General features: G+C 60.4%; 2 protein-coding genes across 2 annotated transcripts; one reads left to right on the plus strand and one right to left on the minus strand.

The window, feature by feature from the left end:
- Positions 1–1,893: 1,893 nt before the first annotated feature.
- On the minus strand, positions 1,894–13,355 carry LOC128846431 (BPTI/Kunitz domain-containing protein-like). Its single transcript, XM_054045527.1, has 4 exons — positions 12,834–13,355; positions 11,761–11,934; positions 4,189–4,359; positions 1,894–2,031 (listed from the first exon to the last, which is right to left on the minus strand). The coding sequence occupies exons 1-4, from the start codon at positions 12,910–12,912 to the stop codon at positions 1,994–1,996; spliced, it is 462 nt and encodes a 153-aa protein (XP_053901502.1). The 5' UTR covers positions 12,913–13,355; the 3' UTR covers positions 1,894–1,993.
- Positions 13,356–17,392: 4,037 nt separating this feature from the next.
- LOC128846433 (kunitz-type serine protease inhibitor B1-like) lies at positions 17,393–23,124 on the plus strand. Its single transcript, XM_054045530.1, has 4 exons — positions 17,393–17,471; positions 18,367–18,540; positions 21,904–22,074; positions 23,003–23,124. The coding sequence occupies exons 1-4, from the start codon at positions 17,393–17,395 to the stop codon at positions 23,038–23,040; spliced, it is 462 nt and encodes a 153-aa protein (XP_053901505.1). The 3' UTR covers positions 23,041–23,124.
- Positions 23,125–24,856: the final 1,732 nt, after the last annotated feature.

Below are 24,856 nucleotides of genomic sequence, written 5' to 3' on the forward strand. Positions count from 1 at the left end.
TGGGGATGGTGTCCCAGCCAGGAGGTGTGGACTCTCCCCAAGGGTCCCCCATCTGGTTTAACCTGTTTCTCTCCACTGTTCAAAGACAGAGCTAAATAGGCCTCAGGGGCTCCCGGCACACACATTAGGAGCCTTTGTTATTCTAAGTGTTTAAATGAGAGCTGAACTCACTGGTGGTGGGACAGTGTTTCTGCCCAGCCTGCTAAAAGCTGAAACTCACTAAGAGACTGACCTGCAGAGGTCACAGCAGAGAGGTGGCAACAGTAGGTAACTGACAGTCAGCTGGCGGGAACAGCGAACAGTCAGCCTGCAGAAGCAGCAAACAGGCGGCCGGTGGGAGTGGAACGAGCGGCTGGCACGGCAGCCAGAAGAGAGGGACCGTGGCTGGCGGGGCGGGCTGGCAGAGCAAGCCAGGTGGAGAGGAAATGCCCAGCACCCATGGCAGCTGTGTGAGCCATTTCTCCAGTGTCCTGCCCCTTGAGCCCCCGCCCCAGATGACTATGACCCCTCTGAGCCCTGGCAGGAGGTTCACGGTCCTGGGTGCCAGCCTACAGAGGAGTTCAGTAGGATTGGTATTGTCATTAACACCCAGCCATTGGCTTCCACTGCAGGAGAAGCCCTGGGCAGAGGGCAGCCCACGCCGCTCTCTGCCTGGCCCTACAAACATGGAGGCCGTTCTCTAGGGCTATTCCCAGGCACTGGCCATGCTGGTGCGTCAGGCTACGTCACCATCGCCTGAAGGGCCAGCAGCTCGAGTGCTGGGAGCAGGGGCTGGGTCACTGGCTGAGAAACAGGAGTGGGGGCGAACCAGTGCCCAGAGCGATGGGGTAATGGCACGTGTGACCCTTCTGCCAGATGGAGTCGGCAGCAACCAGGGCCAGGTTCAATATCTAGGGGATCCTCTTTAACAATATGACACAGAACCAGCTCGAGCCCCCACACCGTAACCTGGGAAAATTACACACCATCCTGGGCACCTCTGCGAGGCCATACTTCCCCTCTCACAAGCACAGCGTCTGAGTGCAGCAAAGAAACTTGTAATGAAAGGAGGGAAGTCACCGGACATTAATTAGGGAAAATGCCACAAGCAGGATTCATAGTCATACAGCTGTGAGCAGGACGCTCACCCCGGAGTGCGTGGGGCAGAGCCTTCCGCCTCGTGTTCTTGAGTTCTACAGCCAACAGTTCCTTTTCTGTGCCCCTCTCGGCTCCCTCAGCGCACCCCACTCCCAGGGGGTGTCCTTGGGCAGCAGTGACCCCGGGTCCAGAGGCGCAGCTGTGTGAGTTCCCCTCCCACCCGGGGAAGACGGCACCTGGCTTGCTCTGCCATCTGAGGACTTGCTCTGGCTGCCCGCCCCGCCAGCCACGGTCCCTCTCTTTTGGCTGCCGTGCCAGCCGCTTGTTCCACTCCCACCGGCCGCCTGTTTGCTGCTTCTGCAGGCTGACTGTTCGCTGTTCCCGCCAGCTGACTGTCCGTTATCTACTGTTGCCACCTCTCTGCTGTGACCTCTGCAGGTCAGTCTCTTAGCGAGTTTCAGCTTTTAGCAGGCTGGGCAGAAACACTGTCCCACCACCAGTGAGTTCAGCTCTCATTGCTGCCAAATGGCCAGACGTGCCGCCCTCCTCTTCATTGGTCACCCTAGGCACCTGCTTGTTACGCTGGTGCCTGGAGCCGGCCCCGTTTCTGGAGCCCAGGGACTATGCGGCAGCTCACACTCTAGTGACGCTGCCCAGTGCCTGACACCCCCAGAAGACCCCATTTCTCCAGGGACATTAGTCTGGGGCACAGGCTCCAGCTGCAGGGGGGTTGTCCCGGGCGGACATGCAGGGACAGTGAGGCCAATCCAGGAAATCACAGGGAGGCCAGCTGAGCTGAGCTCTTTATTACACAACCCACGTGCTGGGCGAGATCAGGCCCACGGACGATTGGGGGTGGGTGTCAGGTGGGGACCGTATTGGAGGATCCTGTCCCATCCCCCCACAGGCCCTGCTGTCACGCTCTGGCTCTTCCCGGTCTCTCTCTGGTCGGCCCTGTGGAAGAAGGGGCAGTCGGTCAGGCCAGCGGCTGGTCCTGAGGCTGGGGGGCAGGGAGGGAGGTGACAGGCGCAATCCTGGACTGCCTCATGCACAGGGGCTGGGCACAGAGATCCCGGCACGCAGGGGGCCCCTTGGGGTCAGGTGCAGGCAGAGCGGTTCTGCCTTGCACGGCCTTGGGGGGGGGTTGGGGGCACAGCTGATTCGGCTGCACCCGGCCCCTCCTGGGCAGTCACCAGCTTTGGAGCAGGGCTCAGTGCACGGGGCTGAGTGACCTCGGGAGCAGCCACTGGACAAACTCCATGGCACAGAGCAGCCCGGGGAGGAGGCAGGAGACCCAGCCGGCCAGGCCAGCAGCGCCGATATCATCCCAGAGGAGTCCTCTCCCCATCTCCACGCCAGCCTCCCGCAGCCCTTCGCCTCCTCCCCAGAGAGCTGGGAGCTCCATGGGGGAGAGGGCAATGTGCACTCCCAGCTTCCGCCCAGACTCCAGGCCTGTGGGCAACCGGGTCACTCGGAGTAGGTCTGTGACTAAAGTGACCTTTTCAAAATGCCAAAACGAGACAGGCAGGAACCCCAGACCTCTGTAGCCATGTCCCCTGCACCGCCTCTTCCCCCGGCCCCGCACCCTGGCCAGGCCAGTAGCTGGAGCCAAGCTGTGGGAAGAGCTGCCCAGGGAGCCCGGGCCGCTGTGGGGAGACCCAGACCCTCCACCTGCCCTGGGCGGGGGCCGACGTGCCTGAGAGCAGCTCCCGCCGCTTTTCCTGCCCCCTGAGGTACAGTGACCAGGGCAGATGGAGGGCCCGGGACTCCCCCAGCAGCCTTGGCTCCCCTTACCATGGCACTAAGGGATGCAAAGGGAGGGGCCGATGGACAGGACGGCCCACAGGAGCGAACATCTCTGTAGTTATCTGTGAATCCTGCACAGAGTTCGTGTCTCACATGCTGGGCTGATGGGAGATTCTGTCTGTGCCGCGCCCAGCACCTTTGGGGGCCATAATAGTAACAGCGTTTCCAACGTGAGCAGAGGGCCAAGGGCTCCTCACAGCTACGCTCTCAACCCAGCAAAGAGGCACCTCCCTGGGTAGCTGTTTATTCCGTTTAACAACAGGAGAAGGGGAGCAGTTGCTTCAGCAGCTGAACGCCCAACGGCCTCAGGAAGGGGCCGGTCAGTTCCTGTTCCAGCGCGAAATGTAGCAACAGGAGAGCAACTGAGCAATGTGGCAACTACCTGCTCAGGTCAGAGCTTTATACCCCCCCACCCTAACAAAGCCAGGTCGGTGTGACACTGGCAATCCAGAGTTCCCCTGTCTCAGTGGAACAGTGACAGACACACCGTGGAATCAGTCTGGCTCACCTGGGCGTTAGTATTGTTAAAACAGGGATCGGAATGATAGGAATCTGTTAGTGTATATTCTTTATTAAATGCTGGTGTGTTGCTGCCTGCATTCATCTCACTTACAGCGTCTCTATCCCATAGTGTAAGGTAATATGTGAGCGGTTGTATGGTGAGTCTCTGTGAGTGTGAATGGCTGATCTCCTGCAGAAGGTGTTATGTCCTGCCCAACGGGAAAGGGCCATTGACACCAGACGGACTATTGTGGGACATTAAAGAGGACAAAAGATGTTTGTTGTTTTGCCCTCCCCACCCCTGTGAAGATGAGTCGTGCTAGTGGATTCCTCCCATCACCCAGTCTGCAGCTGAGATCACAAGGACGGATGGGGATAAAACCCCAAACGAAGGAACTGATGCTCACGAGGCTGCTCGGACTCTGGGTGGGCAGGTTTCTAGGCATAAGCAAGAGATCCACAGCTGCTCAGCCGGGGTGAGTCCTGAAGGGCATTTAGCGCTTGCTCATGACAGAAGCTTCTATTTCCTTGTGAAAGTTGAGATAGTAACTCGTTTGTGCTTCTATGTTTACTTGCTTTAACCTTGTAAAGAACTCTCTGGTTTCCTTTTCCTAGTTAATAAAGCTTTAGATAGCTTATTATAGGATTGGCTAGAAGCCTTGTCTGTGGTGTGAGATGGGAGGTGCGATTCACCTAGGTAAGTGACTGGCCCTTTGGGGCTGGGAGTAAGTTAATTCTCAGGCTGTCCCAGCTTGCTGGGCTGCCCAGCCCATGCGAGCGGGTTCATGCGCTCAGTCCCCTTACCGCGTTTCCTGCAGGCCTGCTGGCACTCCAGGAGAGTTCTAAAGTTGTTCCCATTGCCCCGGCAGCCGCCGTAGATGAACCTTTCGCACGTCCTGGAGGCCGGGTTGTAGAAGAAGCGCGGGATCTGTCCCTTGCAAGGGCCCTTCTCAGGCGGGAGTCGGCAAATGTCACCTGGAGAGAGGAGATGGATTATAAGGAGGGCAGAGATCAGCAAGGGAGCTCAGGCTAGTGAACCCAGACTGGAGGGGAAGTGAGGATGCATGGAGTGAAAATTACAGACGCAGGCATTATTATACTGACACGTGAAGAAAAGGGAGTTACCTTATAAGTGGAGAACCAGTGTTGACTGGGTCAATTCAATCAGGGTGAATGTGGTCCACTCCCAATAATTGATGAGCTGTGGATTGCACCCTCAGCAAGCTTGCAGATGACACTAAACTGGGAGGAGTGGTAGATATGCTGGAGGGTATGGTTAGGATACAGAGGGATCTAGACAAATTAGAGGATTGGGCCAAAAGATACCTGATGAGGTTCAACAAGGACAAGTGCAGAGTCCTGCACTTAGGACGGAAGAATCCCATGCACTGCTACAGACTAGGGACCGAATAGCTAGGTAGCAGTTCTGCAGAAAAGGACCTAGGGGTCACAGTGGACGAGAAGCTGGATATGAGTCAGCAGTGTGCCCTTGTTGCCAAGAAGGCTAACAGCATTTTGGGCTGTATAAGTAGGGGAATTGCCAGCAGATCGAGGGATGTGATCATTCCCCTTTATTCGGCATTGGTGAGGCCTCATCTGGAGTACTGTGTCCAGTTTTGGGCCCCACACTACAAGAAGGATGTGGAAAAATTGGAAAGAGTCCAGCAGAGGGCAACAAAAATGATTAGGGGGCTGCCTGGGGCACATGATTTACAAGGAGAAGCTGAGGGAACTGGGATTGCAGAAGAGAAGAGTGAGGGGGGATTTGATAGCTGCTTTCAACTACCTGAAAGGGGGTTCCAAAGAGGATGGATCTAGACTGTTCCCAGTGGTACCCGATGACAGAACAAGGAGTAATGGTCTCAAGTTGCAGTGGGGGAGGTCTAGTTTGGATATTAGGAAAAACTTTCATTAGGAGGGTGGTGAAGCACTGGAATGGGTTCCCTAGGGAGATGGTGGAACCTCCTTCCTTAGAGGTTTTTAAGGCCCGGCTTGACAAAGCCCTGGCTGGGATGATTTAGTTGGGGTTGGTCCTGCTTTGAGCAGGGGGTTGGACTAGATGACCTCTTGAGGTCCCTTCCAACCCCGATATTCTATGATTCTGTGCAGGGCCGTCTCCAGCTTCTTTGCTGCCCCAAGCATTCTTCAGCGGCAATTCGGCAGCGGGTCCTTCACTCCGAGAGAGATTGAGGGACCCGCCGCCGAATTGCTGCCAAAGACCCAGACGTGCCGCCCCTTTCCATTCACCGCCCCAAGCACCTGCTTCCTGCGCTGGGGCCTGGGGTCTGGGTGACGGAGAGCGTGGGGGAGGGGAGGGAAGAGAGCTCACACTGACCAATGCATGGCAGGGAGACACCCAAGGGCACATCCCAGAGCCCAGGGCCACCCAGAGGATTCAGGGGGCCTGGGGTCTTCAGCGGCAAAGGGCCCCCGCTGCCGAACTACCACCGAAGACCCGGAGCGAGTGAAGGACTCCACTCCAGGGGCCCCGGAAAACTCTCGTGTGGGCCCCTGCAGGGCCCGGGGCAAATTGCCCCACTTGCCCTCCCCTCTGGGTGGCCCTGCCAGAGCCAGGCTGTGACCTGGCCCGGAGGGAGATGGGTCCGAGGGAGTGTCAGAGCCATGGGCATGGGGGGCTCACCAGAGAGAGCCTAGAGGGTAGAAAGACTCCAGGAGTAGCCAGGGGGCTGGGGAGAGCCAGGGAGGCTCCGTGTCCTGGAGCGGGAGGGGAAGAGCAAAAGGCCGGGGACAGAGCAAGGAGGTCTCCCTGGGACGAAATGGTGGAGGCCTGGGACAGCCCCGTGCCCGGGGGCGAGAAACACTGGGGCTGGCGGCAGGGCCAGGGAGGCTGCGAGGGCCTGTGTCGCGTGGGGGATGCGGGGCAGGCGCTGCTGAGAGCGAACTGGGCTGGGGGCAGGCTCGGGGCTGGGGGCAGGCAGGAGGGAAGCGCTGGCTGCCAGGCTGGGTGGGGAGCCGGGGCAGGGAGCCCTCACCTTGACGGAGCTGCCCAGAGGCAGGTGTCAGGTCAGCCCAGAGGGCGAGGAGCCCCAGGAGGAGGTGGCCTGATTTCATGGTGCTGCGGGGCCAGGTTGCCCAGCGCCGAGCTGTCCCAGCTTATATAGCATCACGCCAGCCCGGCACTGCCGTCCCGGGAGGGGCCATTACACAAGAGAGCCGTCCCCGGTGTCTGCCCCTCCCAAAGGGAAAAGGGAAGCAGCAGGGCCCTGCGAGAGTTGGGAAACGTCCCTGTGAGGAAGGTGGAAATGTAATAGGCTGCATCAGGGACACCAGGCACATTGCCCCCGTGGGGAGGAGCCCCACTGCTGCAATACAAGGGGCCATGCCTGGATTCAAGGGTCTGAAATCCTCAGTCCGGAGCCAGGGAACGGCCTGGAGGCTGGAGCGGGAGTTTGCCTGGGGACGCACTGCAGGACCTTGTCCCTGGTATTGACAATCCCATCGCCTTTCACTTCTGATCAAAGGGACACGGAGTGACACCAGCCCAGTAACTCTCGGGAGAGTCCCCGGCTGGGGTGGCTGCTGGGCGACTGGGGAACCCTGAATGTATCTCAGTGACATCATCACGCACCCCCTGCTGCATCGTGCTAAAGAGCGTCGCACACCCGGCTTGTAATAAATAACGCCGGAAGGTGGCTGCTGCTTCGGCTTTCTGGACACCAGGATCCCTGAGGCAAAGGCAGCCTGGGCCCGTGGGCGCTTGCCTGGGGTTAGAGAGGAAATGCCCGGCACCCACGGCAGCTGGGTGAGCCATTTCTCCAGTGTCTGAGACTGGGACTGTGACGAACTGGGCCTGTTCTCACTGTGGTCTGTGAATGCTGACAGGGGAGTGTGCTGGGATAGTCTGCATTGCAGGATGGGATCTGCCCGAGGGCGCATACCTGAGTGTGTAACATGAGAACCCAGGAAGGGGTTGAAGGCGAGGCGACTCCTTAGCCCGGGAAACTGAACAAAGGCTGTGGGAGGGGTCGCTGAAGGCAGAGTGCTGGAAGCAGGCTGGAAGGAGGCTGGAGAGATGGCTGGGAGGCAGAGATGGCTCTGACCCCCCAAAGGGGGGTGGGCTGGCATGCCCTGGGACCCCAAGCTGGACCTAACTGAGGGGGGCCCTGTTGTCTGTGCCTGCAAGACCTGTCTTGGACTGTATCCCTGTCATCCAAATAAACCTTCTGCTTTACTGGCTGGCTGAGAGTCATGGTGAATCGCAGGAAGCTGGGGGTGCAGGGCCCTGAGTCCCCCAATACTCCGTGACAACTGGTGCTAGCGGTGGGATCTACTGCACCCCGTGGACGGCGCTTCCTGCAGTAAGTGACTGGGGAGCAGTAAAACGAAGGGGGATTGACGGGGACCAGGCCGGCTGAAGAGTGGGAGAGAGACGGTTATTACCCCTGGGAGTGTGTGACGAGCGAGAAGGACTTTTGCAGTAACAGGGTCCCCCGGGGGGATCGCAGCGGGTGGTCCCAGGGGCGGAGGAGTCTGCAGCTCGACCCTGGCAGAGAGGCGGTGACCTCGAGAAGGGCTGGCACACTAGGGGTCCCCCTGGGAACTGTGGGGAGCTGTGAGCACACAGGCCGGTGAGTGGCCAGCAGGAAGATGTATGCCAAGCGGCTTAAGAGCGACCTGGTGGAGCTGTGCAAGCAGAGGCGGCTGCGCATTGGGAGGCTCACCAAAGAACAGCTCATTGCCCGGCTGGAGGCGGGAGATCGCGCGAATGAACTGATCCCTGTGTCTCAGGGAAGCAGCCTGGCAAATGCAGCGCAGGCACCAGTGTCTGTCCCAGCTGGGAGTGGTCAGCCGGCTGCTGAGGGCTTCCCGAGACCCCTCCTTCCTATGCCTCGGGGAAGGGTGGGGAGGAGCCCAGCAAATACCGAGGGCGCCGTGACCCCCCCGGCCAGCAGGGGACCCTCCCGGCGAAGCTCGCCGGCCAGCAGAGGATCCTCCCGGCGACGTTCGGCATCCGTGGAGCGGAATTGGCTGGAATGGGAGAAAGAGCTAAAACTGAGAGAGCTGGAGGATCGTGAACGACAGAGACAGCATGAACGGGAGGAGAAAGAGAGACAGCATCAGCGTGAACGGGAGGAGAAAGAGAGACAGCATCAGCGTGAAGAGAGACAGAGACAGCATGAACGGGAGGAGAATGAGAGACAGCGTCAGCATGACCTGGAACTGGCGAGATTGAAGGGCAGCGAACCCCCAGCTGCGGTGAGTGAGGGGGGACCCAGAACTGCACGGAGCTTTGATAAGTGCATCATGGCCCCATACAAGGAGGGGGAGGACATGGATGACTTCCTGGAGGCCTTTGAGACGGCCTGCGAGCTGCACCGGGTTGATCCCGCGGACAGACTCCGGGTCCTTACCCCCTTACTGGACCCCAAATCCGTGGCATTGTACCGCCAACTGGGAGAGGCAGAGAAAGGGGACTACGAACTATTCAAAAAGGCCCTGCTACGTGAGTTTGGGCTGACTCCTGAGATGTACCGGGAAAGGTTCCGGAGTCAGGATAAAACCCCTGAGATCTCATATCTGCAACTAGCCGCCCGCATGGAAAGATACGCCAGCAAGTGGGCTGGTGGGGCCCAGACGAAGGAGGACCTGATTAAACTGCTGGTACTGGAGCAACTGTATGAGCGGTGCCCATCCGACCTGAGGCTGTGGTTGGTGGACAGAAAGCCAGAGACCCCGCGACAGGCAGGCCGGCTGGCCGATGAGTTTGTAAAGAGCCGGTCAGGAGATAAAAGGGAGGAGTCCCAAAGGAACAGTCCCACCACAACGCAGAGAGAGAGTCACAATGGGACCTCCCCATGGGAAAATACAGAAAAAACCCATCAGAGGGGAGCATCCGGCATCAGGACCATCCGACCCACTCAAGGGGACCCATAGGACATGGGCTGCTACCACTGTGGCCAAAAGGGCCACATACGGGCCCAGTGCCCCAGGCTCAGGGACAGACTGAGCAGGCCGAACCCACAGAGGGTTGACTGGGTAGAGACCCAGCCCAGCGAGAGGCAGCATTCCCAGGGAAGGGGGGCTGGCAGAGTACCACCTGCTAAGGAGGGAGGAGAGCCCCAGGCCAGCTTCTCTGGGGGGCCAGATGCTCCGGATTCAAAGTTCTCCGTTTACAGGGTTGGCGCGGGGCTGTCCCTGCGGAGCGAGTGCCTTGTTCCCCTGGAGGTGGATGGGAAGGAAGTTTATGGTTACTGGGACACGGGCGCAGAGGTGACACTGGCCCGGCCCGAGGTGGTGGCCCCAGATCGGGTGGTGCCCAACACCTTCCTGACCCTGACCGGGGTGGGCGGGACCCCATTCAAGGTTCCCGTAGCGAGGGTACACCTGAAATGGGGGGCCAAGGAGGGCCCCAAGGACGTGGGAGTGCACCACCATTTGCCCACTGAGGTGTTGATGGGGGGGGACCTAGAGGACTGGCCAAGCAGCCCCCAGACCGCCTTAGTTTTGACCCGCGGTCAGAGCCGGCGAGGGGCACTGCGCCCTGGCCTTGGGGGGGGTGCCTTGCCTGAGGCGCGGGACCCTAACCTGGTGGGGAGGGAACGCCCAGGGACGCGGCTCAGGGAGGCTGCAGCTTCGGACCCAGCGGGCGAGAAAGAGCAGGTGGCCATCCCCGTCCCAGCTGCTGAGTTCCAGGCCGAGTTACAGAGAGATCCCTCCTTGCGGAAGATAAGGGACCTGGCCGACCTCAATGCGGTACAGACCATGGGACGAGGTGGCCGGAAAAGGTTCCTGTGGGAGAAGGGGTTCCTGTACCGAGAATGGGCTCCCCCAGGGAAAATGGAGTCAGGGGGGATCAGGAGGCAGCTGGTGGTACCCCAGAAGTATCGCCGCCAGCTGCTGTGCCGGGCCCATGACATTCCCCTCTCAGGGCACCAGGGAACCTGGCGTACCCAGCAGAGGCTGCTACGGAGCTTTTACTGGCCTGGGGTCTTTGTTACTGTCCGACAGTACTGCCGATCCTGTGATCCCTGTCAGAGGGGGAGGAAGGCCTGGGACAAGGGGAAAACAGCTTTAGGATCCTTGCCCAGCATAGAGGAGCCTTTTCGGAGGGTGGCCAAGGTAAAAAGGGCGGCTCTAAACCAAGAGAGCCCAAAGCACAGACCTCCAGACTGGGGCGCTGGGAGAAGACCACAGCCCAGTTGGAGCCCCAGAGGTATGGGGGTGGGAAAAGGGCGCAGGCCGCATAAACCTTCCCACATGCGAACTGCGAGTGCCATCAAGCAACCCCAACCTAAGGGGGAGCGTGAAACTGGAGGGGCCTGGTGTAATTCTCACCAAGGAATGGGAGGGATGCGGGGGCATCCATGGGAACGGGGGTAGGTTTGAACTTCCCCGGGTCACTGGCTAAAGTGACCCTGCTCAGTTCGTTCTCGAAGGGGGGAGAGATGTGACGAACTGGGACTGTTCTTGCTCGGGTGTGGGAATGCTGACAGGGGTGTGTGCTGGGATAGTCTGCATTGTAGGATGGGATCTGCCCGAGGGCGCATACCTGAGTGTGTAACATGAGAACCCAGGAAGGGGTTGAAGGCGAGGCGACTCCTTAGCCCGGGAAACTGAACAAAGGCTGTGGGAGGGGTCGCTGAAGGCAGAGTGCTGGAAGCAGGCTGGAAGGAGGCTGGAGAGATGGCTGGGAGGCAGAGATGGCTCTGACCCCCCAAAGGGGGGTGGGCTGGCATGCCCTGGGACCCCAAGCTGGACCTAACTGAGGGGGGCCCTGTTGTCTGTGCCTGCAAGACCTGTCTTGGACTGTATCCCTGTCATCCAAATAAACCTTCTGCTTTACTGGCTGGCTGAGAGTCATGGTGAATCGCAGGAAGCCGGGGGTGCAGGGCCCTGAGTCCCCCAATACTCCGTGACAGGGACTCACTCCTGCTCCTCCAGCCCCCGCCCCACTGGGCCAGAGGCGAGCATGACTCCTCTGAGCCAGGCCAGCAGGTCTGCGGTTCTGGGTGCCAGGCTACAGACGTGTTCAGCAGGATTGTTATTGTCATTAACGCCCTAGCCAGGGGCCTCCGGAGCAGGCTGGGATGCAGCTACCGGGACTCGGGCACCTTCAATTTAGTTTCAGCTCCCAGCACGAGCTGTACCATGGACTCCTCTCACACGCTCGTCCTCAGCCCTCCTCCCTTTGCCTAGCCAGAGTGTGAGCTCCTCGGGCCAGGGCTGCCTCTCACCGCGTCTCTGCAGCGCCCGGCATGCTGGGGTCCTGTCTCTGCTGGATCCCCTAGGCACTGCTGTGATGCAGCCAGTCAGTCGTTAGAGGGGAGATCCGTCTCTGTGGCCCCAGCTGCTTTGCATTCACATCCCTCTGACCAGCTCCTGACCCAACTAGCTGAGTTTCTCTTGCTGTCTTACCTGAGCTTCCACAGGTTTTGAGACATTCGTCCATACTGGGAAACCTGTTTGCATTGCCCTGGCAGCCGCCGTAAATGAACTCCTCGCACCTCTTGGTGGCCGAGTTGTAGAAGTATCTGGGCATGTAGGCAAAACATGGGCCGGGGTCCGCAGGGAGATTGCAGATGGCGTTACCTACGGAGCAAAGAAAGATGGGTTAGGAAGAAAGGGGGAACCCTGCAACGGATCTCAGCTGCCTGATTCAAAACTAACGGGGCCCCAGTCTCAAGGGTTGATGCAAGCGGCAGGGCCTGGGGTGGGTGAAGGGGCTAGACGAGGACCTTGTTGCTAATGCGTGAGAGCTGTGAGCGTCTCTGGTGTATCGGGGACAGAGCAAGGAGGCCTCCCTGGGGCGAAATGGGGAAGCCCCGGGGACAGTCCCACGCCCAGAGGGCGAGAGACACTGGGGTTGGCAGCAGGGCCAGGGACGCTGCAAGGGGCTGTGTCACGTGGGGGATACGGGGCAGGAGCCGCTGAGCGCGAATGGGGCTGGGGGTAGACTCGGGGCTGGGGCAGGCAGGAGGGAAGTGCTGGCTACCGGGCTGGGTGTGTGTCACAGAGTGTGGGGGGACACAAGGCCCTGCACCCCCGGCTTCCTGCAATTCACCATGACTCTCAGCCAGCCTGTAAAGCAGAAGGTTTATTTAGATGACAGGAACACAGTCCAAGACAGGTCTTGCAGGCACAGACAACAGGGCCCCCCTCAGTTAGGTCCATCTTGGGGTCCCAGGACGCCCCAGCCCCCTTGGGAGGTCAGAGCCCCGACTGCCTCCCAGCCATCTCACCAGCCAGCTTCCAACACTCTGCCTTCAGCGACCCCTCCCACAGCCTTTGTTCAGTTTCCCGGGCCAAGGTGTCACCTGGCCTCTAACCCCTTCCTGGGTTCTCACGTTACATGCTCAGGTATTCTCCGGTCAGTCTCCCATCCCCCAATGCAGACTATCCTAGCCACGCTCCCCTGTCAGCATTCACAGACCACAGTAAGAACAGTCCCAGTTCATCACAGTGGGGAGCCAGGGACAGGGAGCCCTCACCTTGACGGAGCTGCCCAGAGGCAGGTGTCAGGTCAGCCCAGAGGGCGAGGAGCCCCAGGAGGAGGTGGCCTGATTTCATGGTGCTGCGGGGCCAGGTTGCCCAGCGCCGAGCTACCCCGGCTTATATAGCATCATGCCAGCCCGGCACTGCCGTTCCGGGAGGGGCCATTACACAAGCGAGCCGCCCCCGGTGTCTGCCCCTCCCAAAGGGAACAGGGAAGCAGCAGGGCCCTGCGAGAGTTGGGAAACGTCCCTGGTGAGGGGGGTGGAAATGTAATAACAGGCTGCAGAGGTGAGTTCATGTTTCCAGGCGGCTCCGCGCCCTGCCTGGGGCACCGGGACAAACAGCTGACCCCAGAGCCACTGAGCACTGGGCTGCCCTGGAGCGAACCTCTCGTGAAGCCCACCCTGTGCCGGCCCCAGGAGCTGTGCGGGACGGGACCTCTCAGCTCACGGCAAAGAGCTGGTTCCCCAGAGCCAGATGTGTCATTCTCCCAACACGCCTCCAGCCCTCCCTCTTCCCTCTGCTGCTTCCCGTGAGGAGCTGCTGGGCCCAAGCCTGCCACGCTGTAATTCCTAACGCTGGCCCACTGGCCTGGCAGCTCCCCAGGGCCCAGAAAGCAGCACTCATGTGCCTGCTCCTCCCCAGAGCTGGCTGCAGGGACAGCTCCAGAACCGAACCCTGCCCCTCGCACGCTGCCCCCGTGGGCTGGGGGCTAAGGGAGGGGTCGGTACATCCTTCTCGCTCTCCGCCCGGGTCTCTGATGCTCCTTCGGAGGGCAGGGATAAGGCACCCCCCAAAGGCCTGGGCTATCTGTGTGTGTGTCGTGTGCTCTGGATCCCGCCCCGTCCATCTCTATTCCCCCCGCCCCGCCCCGCGGGTTCCCTCAGCTGATGTCTAACGATCGGGGCTGAATGTCTCTGCGGTGCTGACCCTTGTCTCTGGGATGTGACTGGAGGAGGGTGCGTGGAGAGGTCGTGGGGCTCCCACCCTGTGCCTGGGGCCCCTGGACTCCCGAGCCGCTCACGTGCCCGGCCCCAGCCCCAGCCCCACTCACTCCCTGCTTCCAGCTCAGCTCCCTGGGCTCCTCCTCTGGCCCTGCTCCCAGCCCAGTCGGGCGCCTGCTCTCCCCTTAGCTCTGCCCCTCCAGCCCGGCAGCTCCACCTCACATGGGACACTCCTCACTCCCTCATTGGCCTGCCTACCCTGTCAATCAGCCTGACCTGAAGGATTGGTCTATCCCCATTGGCCCTGGGGACTGTCAGTCTCAGAGTCCTGATTTCCCATTGGCCATCCCCCTTTCTTTTGGTACTGGGAGAGGGGAACCAGCCCCTCCCCCCCGAGTTTCAGTGGGGGCCAGCAGCCCCCTGACACCAAGATGCTGCAGGCGGGTGTTTGACTTACTGGTGGCAGTGTGACGAAGTGGGGGATTTTCTTGTTTTCTGTGGCGTTTCAATGGTTTGCATGAGGAGGGGGCGGGACTCAGTTTCCCTGGGTGTTACTGGTTTAACGAGGGGAGGGGAGAGGGAGTGTGTTTTGCAGAGGGCCGGAGAGAGGACGTGGGGACCCAGCCAATGGCCGGGAGGATGGACACCCCAGCGACCAGTGACCTCGCGACCCAGAGGCCCAGCTGAGGAGACACAGCCGGTTCTGGCCAGTGGGTGGACAATGGGCTGCAGAGTGAGGATCCAGTGACCTGACCAGCCGGTTCCAGCCAGAGGACAGAAGCAGGAGAGGAGGCCCCGGTTTACGACCCTGTTTACCTGGAGAGAAGACAATGGACAGAGGCGGTGCTGGGGCCGGTGATCTCAGATGCCCAGCTCGGACCAGGGGGGCTCTGGGCTGGAGAGGGGGAGCAGGCAGAGCCCACCTGGATGCAGGGAGACTGGGATGTGCTGGGCTGAGGGAGGCCAGGCCTGAGGCCCTGAGAGTTTCCTGTGCTGGGTTCAACTCTCAATAAACCCTCCTGTTTCATGCTGGCTGAGAGTCACTCCGGTCTAGAGAACAGGGTTGCATCAACCCCTTTGGGGGTGGAGGCCTCGGGGGTCCAGAACGAGTGGACTCCCTGAGGGGGCCCACGGCAGAGACAGACGTGCTAAAGCTCAGAGAGGTGCGGATCCAGGAGGTGGAGGGGCCTGACCCCAAGAGAGAGTGGACCCCCGAGAAGGACTGTCTCACTAAAAGGGGCACCCCCCACGGACCGCACGGGGCCAAGAGTGGGCACGATCTGTGAGTCCGTGACAGGCAGCGTTTCCCCAAATTACTCCACCTGGCAGAAGGGTCACACGTGCCATGACCCCATCGCTCTGGGCACTGGCGCGCCCCCACTCCTGTTTCTCAGCCAGTGACCCAGCCCCTGCTCCCAGCACTCGAGCTGCTGGCCCTTCTGGTGATGGTGACGTAGCCTGACGCACCAGCACGGCCAGTGCCTGGGAATAGCCTTAGAGAACGGCCTCCATGTTTGTAGGGCCAGGCAGAGAGCGGCGTGGGCTGCCCTCTGCCCAGGGCCTCTCCTGCAGTGGAAGCCAATGGCTGGGTGTTAATGACAATACCAGTCCTACCAAACTCCTCTGTAGGCTGGCACCCAGGACCGTGAACCTCCTGCCAGGGCTCAGAGGGGTCATAGTCATCTGGGGTGGGGGCTCAAGGGGCAGGACACTGGAGAAATGGCTCACACAGCTGCCATGGGTGCTGGGCAATTCCTCTCTAACCCCGTGCGAGCGCCCACGGGCCCAGGTTGCCTTTGCCTCAGGATCCTGGTGTCCAGAAAGCCGAAGCAGCAGCCACCTTCCGGCAAACTCCCGCTCCAGCCTCCAGGCTGTTCCCTGCGTCCGGACGTGAGGATTTCAGAAATGCCCCGACCCTTGAATCAAGGCATGCCCCGTGTATTGCAGCAGTGGGACGCGGGCCCACGGCAGCGATGTGCCTAGGGAGCCAGGGTGTCCCCGATGCAGACAGGCAGGGAACACGCACACACAGGCTGCAGGGCCCTGCTGCAGGGGCTCGTGGCAGGCTTGTGTTCAAACTGCCCCAGCATGTTAAAGGAGCGCTGGGGGGTGCCCTGGCTCCGATGGAGTCGTCTCTCTGGGAGGCGATAAATCACCCCGGGGGCCCTACCCCACTGCCAGGGACCGAGTCCGTGTCTCACAAAAGAAGCTTTTATAAAAGGAGAAAACCAAGCGGTAATTTGGGGAAATGCTGCCAGCAGTAAGTCAAACACCCGCTTGCAGCATCTTGGTGTCAGGGGGCTGCTGGCCCCCACTGAAACTCCAGGGGGGGGAGGGGGGAGAGGTTGGTTCCCCTCTCCCAGTACCAAAAGAAAGGGGGATGGCCAATGGGAAATCAGAACTCTGAGACTGACAGTCCCCAGGGCCAATGGGGATAGACCAATCCTTCAGGTCAGGCTGATTGACAGGGCAGCCAGGCCAATGAGGGAGTGAGGAGCATGGGGTCCGGTGTGAGGTGGAGCTGCCGGGCTGGAGGGGCAGAGCTAAGGGGAGAGCAGGAGCCCGACTGGGCTGGGAGCAGGGCCAGAGGAGGAGCCCCGGGAGCTGAGCTGGAGGCAGGGAGTGAGTGGGGCCGGGGCCGGGGCCGGGCACGTGAGCGGCTCGGGAGTCCAGGGGCCCCAGGCACAGGGTGGGAGCCCCACGACCTCCCCACGCACCCTCCTCCAGTCACATCCCAGAGACAAGGGTCAGCACCGCAGAGACATTCAGCCCCCATCGTTAGACATCAGCTGAGGGAACCCGCGGGGCGGGGCAGGGTGGGGGGAATAGAGATGGACGGGGCGGGATCCAGAGCACACCACACACACACGGATAGCCCAGGCGTTTGGGGGGTGCCTTATCCCTGCCCCCCGAAGGAGCGTCAGAGACCCGGAGGGAGAGCGAGAAGGATGTACCGACCCCTCCCTTACCCCCAGCCCACGGGGGCAGCGTGCAAGGTGCAGGGTTCGGTTCTGGAGCTGTCCCTGCAGCCAGCTCTGGGGAGGAGCGGGTGCATGAGTGCTGCTTTCTGGGCCATGGGGAGCTGCCAGGCCGGTGGGCCAGCGTTAGGAATTACAGCGTGGCAGGCCTGGGCCCAGCAGCTCCTCACGGGAAGCAGCAGAGGGAAGAGGGAGGGCTGGAGGCGTGTTGGGAGAATGACAGATCTGGCTCTGGGGAACCAGCTCTTTGCCGTGAGCTGAGAGGTCCCGTCCCGCACAGCTCCTGGGGCCGGCACTGGGTGGGCTTCACGAGAGGTTCGCTCCAGGGCAGCCCAGTGCTCAGTGGCTCTGGGGTCAACTCTTTGTCCCGGTGCCCCAGGCAGGGCGCGGAGCCGCCTGGAAACATGAACTCACCTCTGCAGCCTGTTATTACATTTCCACCTCCCTCACCAGGGATGTTTCCCAACTCTCGCAGGGCCCTGCTGCTTCCCTGTTCCCTTTGGGAGGGGCAGACACCGGGAGCGGCTCGCTTGTGCAATGGCCCCTCCCAGGACGGCAGTGCCGGGCTGGGGCTGGCGTGATGCTATATAAGCCGGGGCAGCTCGGCGCTGGGCAACCTGGCCCCCCAATACCATGAAATCAGGCCTCCTCCTCCTGGGGCTCCTCACCCTCTGGGCTGACCTGACACCTGCCTCTGGGCAGCTCCGTCAAGGTTAGGGCTCCCTGTCCCTGGCTCCCCACTGTGATGAACTGGGACTGTTCTTACTGTGGGCTTTGAATGCTGACAGGGGAGTGTGACTAGGATAGTCTGCATTGGGGGATAGGAGACTGACCAACAGAGAATACCTGAGCATGTAACATGAGAACCCAGGAAGGGGTTAGAGGCCAAGTGACACCTTTGCCCGGGCAACTGAACAAAGGCTGTGGGAGGGGTCGCTGAGGGGAGAGTTTTCAGGAGCTGGCTGGTGATATGGCTGGGAGGCAGTCAGGGCTCTGACCTCCCAAGGGGGCTGTGGCGCCCTGGGACCCCAAGATGGACCTAACTGGGGGGGATCCTGTTGTTTGTGCCTGCAAGACCTGTCTTGGACAGTGTTTCTGTCGTCTAAATAAACCTTCTGCTTTACTGGCTGGCTGAGAGTCATGGTGAATTGCAGGAAGCCGGGGGTGCAGGGCTTTGTGTCCTCCAACACTCCGTGACACACACTCAGCCCGGCAGCCAGCGCTTCCCTCCTGCTTGTTCCCAGCCCCAAGCCTGCCCCCAGCCCCTTTCGCTCTCAGCGGCTCCTGCCCCGCATCCCCCACGCAACACAGCCCCTCGCAGTGTCCCTGGCCCTGCCGCCAGCCCCAGTGTCTCCCACCCCCTGGGCGTGGGACTGTCCCCGGGGCTCCCCCATTTCGCCCCAGGGAGGCCTCCTTGCTCTGTCCCCGATACACCAGAGATGCTCACAGCTCTCACGCATTATCAACAAGATCCTTGTCTAGCCCCATCACCCACCCCAGGCCCTGCCAGGCCGGTGGACTGGGGCCCCGTTAGTTTCGAATCAGGCAGCTGAGATCCGTTGCAGGGTTCCCCCTTTCTTCCTAACCCATCTTTCTTTGCTCCGTAGCTAACGCCATCTGCAATCTCCCTGCGGACCCCGGCCCATGTGAGGCCTACATGACCCGCTACTTCTACAACTCGGCCACCAAGAGGTGCGAGGAGTTCATTTACGGCGGCTGCCAGGGCAATGCAAACAGGTTTCCCAGTATGGACGAATGTCTCAAGACCTGTGGAAGCTCAGGTAAGACAGCAAGAGAAACTCAGTTAGTTGGGTCAGGAGCTGGTCAGAGGGATGTGAATGCAAAGCAGCTGGGGCCACAGAGACGGATCTCCCCTCTAACGACTGACTGGCTGCATCACAGCAGTGCCTAGGGGATCCAGCAGAGACAGGACCCCAGCATGCCGGGCGCTGCAGAGACGCGGTGAGAGGCAGCCCTGGCCGAGGAGCTCACACTCTGGCTAGGCAAAGGGAGGAGGGCTGAGGACGAGCGTGTGAGAGGAGTCCATGGTACAGCTCGTGCTGGGAGCTGAAACTAAATTGAAGGTGCCTGAGTCCCGGTAGCTGCATCCCAGCCTGATCCGGAGGCCCCTGGCTAGGGCGTTAATGACAATAACAATCCTGCTGAACACGTCTGTAGCCTGGCACCCAGAACTGCAGACCTGCTGGCCTGGCTCAGAGGAGTCATGCTCGTCTCTGGCCCAGTGGGGCGGGGGCTGGAGGAGCAGGAGTGAGTCCCAGTCTCAGACACTGGAGAAATGGCTCACCCAGCTGCCGTGGGTGCCGGGCATTTCCTCTCTAACCCCGGGCGAGCGCCCACGGGCCCAGGCTGCCTTTGCCTCAGGGATCCTGGTGTCCAGAAAGCCGAAGCAGCAGCCACCTTCCGGCGTTATTTATTACAAGCCGGGTGTGCGACGCTCTTTAGCACGATGCAGCAGGGGGTGCGTGATGATGTCACTAAGATACATTCAGGGTTCCCCAGTCGCCCAGCAGCCACCCCAGCCGGGGATTCTCCCGAGAGTTACTGGGCTGGTGTCACTCCGTGTCCCTTTGATCAGAAGTGAAAGGCGATGGGATTGTCAATACCAGGGACAAGGTCCTGCAGTGCGTCCCCAGGCAAACTCCCGCTCCAGCCTCCAGGCCATTCCCTGGCTCCGGATGTGAGGATTTCAGACCCTTGAATCCAGGCATGGCCCCTTGTATTGCAGCAGTGGGGCTCCTCCCCACGGGAGCAATGTGCCTGGTGTCCCTGATGCAGCCTGTTATTACATTTCCACCTCCCTCACCAGGGACGTTTCCCAACTCTCGCAGGGCCCTGCTGCTTCCCTGTTCCCTTTGGGAGGGGCAGACACCGGGGACGGCTCTCTTGTGTAATGGCCCCTCCTGGGACGGCAGTGCCGGGCTGGCGTGATGCTATATAAGTCGGGGCAGCTCGGCGCTGGGCAACCTGGCCCCGCAGCACCATGAAATCAGGCCACCTCCTCCTGGGGCTCCTCGCCCTCTGGGCTGACCTGACACCTGCCTCTGGGCAGCTCCGTCAAGGTGAGGGCTCCCTGCCCCTGGCTCCCCACCCAGCCCGGCAGCCAGCGCTTCCCTCCTGCCTGCCCCCAGCTCCGTTCGCTCTCAGCGGCTCCTGCCCCGTATCCCCCACGCGACACAGCCCCTCGCAGCCTCTCTGGCCCTGCCGCCGGCCCCAGTGTTTCTCGCCCCCGGTCACGGGGCTGTCCCGGGCCTCCACCATTTCATCCCAGGGAGGCCTCCTTGCTCTGTCCCGGGCCTTTTGCTCTTCCCCTCCCGCTCCAGGACACGGAGCCTCCCTGGCTCTCCCCAGCCCCCTGGCTACTCCTGGAGTCTTTCTACCCTCTAGGCTCTCTCTGGTGAGCCCCCCATGCCCATGGCTCCGACACTCCCTTGGACCCATCTCCCTCCGGGCCAGGTCACAGCCTGGCTCTGGCAGGGCCACCCAGAGGCGGGGGGCAAGTGGGGCAATTTGCCCCAGGCCCTGGGCCCTGCAGGGGCCCCCACGAGAGTTTTCCGGGGCCCCTGGAGTGGGGTCCTTCACTTGCTCCGGGTCTTCGGTGGCAGTTCGGCGGCGGGGGCCCCCTGCCGCTGAAGACCCCAGGCTCCCTGAATCCTCTGGGTGGCCCTGGGCTCTGGGATGTGCCCTTGGGTGTCTCCCTGCCATGCATTGGTCAGTGTGAGCTCTCTTCCCTCCCCTCCCCCACGCTCTCCGTCACCCAGACCCCAGGCACCAGTGCAGGAAGCAGGTGCTTGGGGCGGTGAATGGAAAGGGGCGGCACGTCTGGGTCTTTGGCAGCAATTCGGCGGCGGGTCCCTCAGTCCCTCTCGGAGTGAAGGACCCGCTGCCGAATTGCCGCTGAAGAATGTAGCGGCACGATAGAGCTGCCGCCGAAGTGCTGCCGATCGCGGCTTTATCTTTTTTTTTTTCTTTGCCGCTTGGGGCGGCAAAGAAGCTGGAGACGGCCCTGCACAGAATCATAGAATATCGGGGTTGGAAGGGACCTCAGGAGGTATCTAGTCCAACCCCTGCTCAAAGCAGGACCAATTCCCAACTAAATCATCCCAGCCAGGGCTTTGTCAAGCCGGGCCTTAAAAACCTCTAAGGAAGGAGGTTCCACCATCTCCCTAGGGAACCCATTCCTGTGCTTCACCACCCTCCTAGTGGAAAAGTTTTTCCTAATATCCAAACTAGACCTCCCCCACTGCAACTTGAGACCATTACTCCTTGTTCTGTCATCGGGTACCACTGGGAACAGTCTAGATCCATCCTCTTTGGAACCCCCTTTCAGGTAGTTGAAAGCAGCTATCAAATCCCCCCTCACTCTTCTCTTCTGCAATCCCAGTTCCCTCAGCTTCTCCTTGTAAATCATGTGCCCCAGACCCCTAATAATTTTTGTTGCCCTCTGCTGGACTCTTTCCAATTTTTCCACATCCTTCTTGTAGTGTGGGGCCCAAAACTGGACACAGTACTCCAGATGTGGCCTCACCAATGCCTAATAGAGGGGAATGATCACATCCCTCGATCTGCTGGCAATGCTCCTACTTATACAGCCCAAAATGCCATTAGCCTTCTTGGCAGCAAGGGCACACTGGTGACTCATATCCAGCTTCTCGTCCACTGTGACCCCTAGGTCCTTTTCTGCAGAACTGCTGCCTAGCCATTGGGTCCATAGTCTGTAGCCGTGCATGGGATTCTTCTGTCCTAAGTGCAGGACTCTGCACTTGTCCTTGTTGAACCTCATCAGGTATCTTTTGGCCCAATCCTCTAATTTGTCTAGGTCCCTCTGTATCCTAACCATACCCTCCAGCATATCTACCACTCCTCCCAGTTTAGTGTCATCTGCAAACTTGCTGAGGGTGCAATCCACAGCTCATCAATTACCACATTCACCCTGATTGAATTGGCCCTGTCAACACTGGTTCTCCACTTATAAGGTAACTCCCTTTTCTTCACGTGTCAGTATAATAATGCCTGCGTCTGTAATTTTCACTCCATGCATCCTCACTTCCCCTCCAGTCTGGGTTCACTAGCCTGAGCTCCCTTGCTGATCTCTGCCCTCCTTATAATCCATCTCCTCTCTCCAGGTGACATTTGCCAACTCCCGCCTGAGACGGGCCCTTGCAAGGGACAGATCCCGCGCTTCTTCTACAACCCGGCCTCCAGGACGTGCGAAAGCTTCATCTACGGCGGCTGCCGGGGCAACGGGAACAACTTTAGAACTCTCCTGGAGTGCCAGCAGGCCTGCAGGAAACGCGGTAAGGGGACTGAGCGCATGAACCCGCTCGCATGGGCTGGGCAGCCCAGCAAGCTGGGACAGCCTGAGAATTAACTTACTCCCAGCCCCAAAGGACCAGTCACTTACCTAGGTGAATCGCACCTCCCATCTCACACCACAGACAAGGCTTCTAGCCAATCCTATAATAAACTATCTAAAGATTTATCAACTAGGAAAAGGAAACCAGAGAGTCTGGGTCTGGGTCTCCCCACAGCGGCCCAGTCTCCCTGGGCAGCTTTTCCCACGGCTTGGCTCCGGCTTCTGGCCTGGCCAGGGTGCGGGGCCGGGGGAAGAGGCTGTGCAGGGGACGTGGCCACAGAGGTCTGGGGTTCCTGCCTGTCTCGTTTTGGCATTTTGGAAAGGTCACTCTAGTCACAGACCTACTCCGAGTGACCCGGTTCCCCACAGGCCTGGAGTCTGGGCGGAAGCTGGGAGTGCACATTGCCCTCTCCCCCACGGAGCTCCCAGCTCTCTGGGGAGGAGGCAAAGGGCTGCGGGAGGCTGGCGTGGAGATGGGGAGAGGACTCCCCTGGGATGATATCGGTGCTGCTGGCCTGGCCGGCTGGGTCTCCTTCCTCCTCCCCGGGGCTGCTCTGTGCCATGGAGTTTGTCCAGTGGCTGCTCCCGAAGTCACTCAGCCTCGTGCACTGAGCCCTGCTGCAAGGCCGGCGAGTGCCCGGGAGGGGCCGGGTGCAGCCGAATCAGCTGTGCCCCCAACCCCCCCTCAAGGCCGTGCAAGGCAGAACCGCTCTGCTTGCACCTGACCCCGAGGGGGCCCCCTGCGTGCCGGGATCTCTGTGCCCAACCCCCGTGCATGAGGCAGTCCAGGATTGCTCCTGTCACCTCCCTCCCTGCCCCGCAGCCTCAGGACCAGCCCCTGGCCTGACCGACTGCCCCTTCTTCCACAGGGCCGACCAGAGCGAGACCGGGAAGAGCCAGAGCGTGACAGCAGGGCCTGTGGGGGGATGGGACAGGATCCTCCAATACGGTCCCCACCTGACACCCACCCCCAATCGTCCGTGGGCCTGATCTTGCCCAGCACGTGGGTTGTGTAATAAAGAGCTCAGCTCAGCTGGCCTCCCTGTGATTTCCTGGATTGGGCCTCACTGTCCCTGCATGTCCGCCCGGGACAACCCCCCTGCAGCTGCCATCTCTCCCATCGCTCTGGGCACTGACGTGCAGGGTCCTGGCGCACCCCCACTCCTATTTCTCAGCCAGTGACCCAGCCCCTGCTCCCAGCACTCGAGCTGCTGGCCCTTCTGCCGATGGTGATGTAGCCTGGCGCACCAGCACGGCCAGTGCCTGGGAATAGCCCTAGAGAACGGCCTCCATGTTTGTAGGGCCAGGCAGAGAGCTGCGTGTGGGCTGCCCTCTGCCAGGGTCATGGGACTGCCTCTGATCTCAGAGGGGCTCCTCCCTTTTGCAGTGGTGTCCAACGCTGACTGGAGACCGGGACAGACAATCTGTTGAGAGGCCCTGAGGCCTCCCAGTGCCTAGTTCCTAGGTTATTTCCTTCCTTCTGCAGGGAGATGGGGTCGTTCTCTGTGGCGGCTCATCTGCTCCTGCTGCCCAGCCTTTGCCACTTCCCCGCCCTGGTCTGCGCTGTCTCAGCGCCAGCTGGGCTGTTAGCTGGACTCAGGAACAGCCTCCGTCAGGGGAGCGAGGGCCGCGGGCTGGGGAGCAGAATTATTTCAAAATCAGATGTTTGTGAATTTCCTCCTTAGGCCCCAGCAGGAATTTAAATGCCTTGTGCCCGGCCCCACCCACTGCCCTCATTCCAGCTCCCCAAGCGTGTCCTCAGCAGGCGGGGCCTTACCCCTCAGGGCCTGGCAGGCATTACAGCGTCAGCAGCCTCCATTCCCCGGGCAGTCCAATGAGATGCCGCGTCTGTCCTAGCGGTGGCTGTGCAAGCCTGCGGGCACCGCTGCATCCCGCCGAGATGTGGTGACCGGAAGGTTCCCGTATGCAGGGTGAAATTCCCCCTGCACAGAGGGACCCCAAAGGACTGAGGCATCTTTTCAGCAGCATTGCTAATCACCAGCGTTCACAAGCCAGGAGTCAGACCCCCAAGACCATGAGATTGGCTTAAAAATCACGAGATTTAAAAGAAACAAAACAAAAAACATGGGCTGGGTTCTGTTCCTTTGCTGTTGGGCCTCTCGGCCTTGGGGCTGCGCTGGGACCGTGTTTCCTAGCTTTTCTCTGCAGCCATGGGTGCGAGAACCTAGCTGGTTGTTGTAAATGGAAGCTGAGATTCTCCTGTAGCCTTAGGCTGCTGGGAGTGGGCGACAGGGGTTGGATCACTTGATGATTCCCTGTCTGTTCATTCCCTCTGAAGCACCTGTCAGTGGCCACTGTCCGCAGACAGGACACTGGGCTTGACGGACCTTTGGTCTGACCCAGTCTGGCCACTCTGATGTTCTTGTGAAATAGAGGGTGAAGAGAAGCACTAGTGAGTGGCAGACTCACGCTAACGCCTGCAAGCTGACGATGGTGGGCTCGCTCTGCAGCATGAAGGCATGGCTGCTAGGGCAGGCCCTCCTGAGCGAAGGGTTAAAGTGCGGCCTGCATGCTCCGCACAGGGGTGTCTAATGTGTGCTGGGATGGAAGGTGCTTTAGGGCTCTGGTGCTAATCATCGTTACATCCTCCGATGAACGGAACGACACGTATTTCCCACCCTGCGTAGCAGGATGAGTGGAACTGGAGTCAGAGGGCCCATGTTCCCCAGAGGGTCTGTGATGGCAGGACACCAGTGGAACGG

The sequence above is a fragment of the Malaclemys terrapin genome, chromosome 12 (assembly GCF_027887155.1).
Source record: "Malaclemys terrapin pileata isolate rMalTer1 chromosome 12, rMalTer1.hap1, whole genome shotgun sequence".
In the NCBI taxonomy this organism is placed as follows: Eukaryota; Metazoa; Chordata; order Testudines; family Emydidae; genus Malaclemys; species Malaclemys terrapin.

What these genes read in the sequence shown, in the direction of transcription:
- LOC128846433 (XM_054045530.1), top strand. Translation starts at nt 17,393, where the DNA reads ATGAAATCAGGCCTCCTCCTCCTGGGGCTCCTCACCCTCTGGGCTGAC. An exon ending in CAAGACCTGTGGAAGCTCAG is followed by an intron (nt 18,541 to 21,903) that starts GTAAGACAGCAA and finishes TCCTCTCTCCAG; the next exon opens with GTGACATTTGCCAACTCCCG. An exon ending in GCAGGCCTGCAGGAAACGCG is followed by an intron (nt 22,075 to 23,002) that starts GTAAGGGGACTG and finishes CTTCTTCCACAG; the next exon opens with GGCCGACCAGAGCGAGACCG.
- LOC128846431 (XM_054045527.1), bottom strand. Translation starts at nt 12,912, where the DNA reads ATGAAATCAGGCCACCTCCTCCTGGGGCTCCTCGCCCTCTGGGCTGAC. An exon ending in CTCTGGGCAGCTCCGTCAAG is followed by an intron (nt 11,935 to 12,833) that starts GTGAGGGCTCCC and finishes TTTGCTCCGTAG; the next exon opens with GTAACGCCATCTGCAATCTC. An exon ending in GCAGGCCTGCAGGAAACGCG is followed by an intron (nt 2,032 to 4,188) that starts GTAAGGGGACTG and finishes CTTCTTCCACAG; the next exon opens with GGCCGACCAGAGAGAGACCG.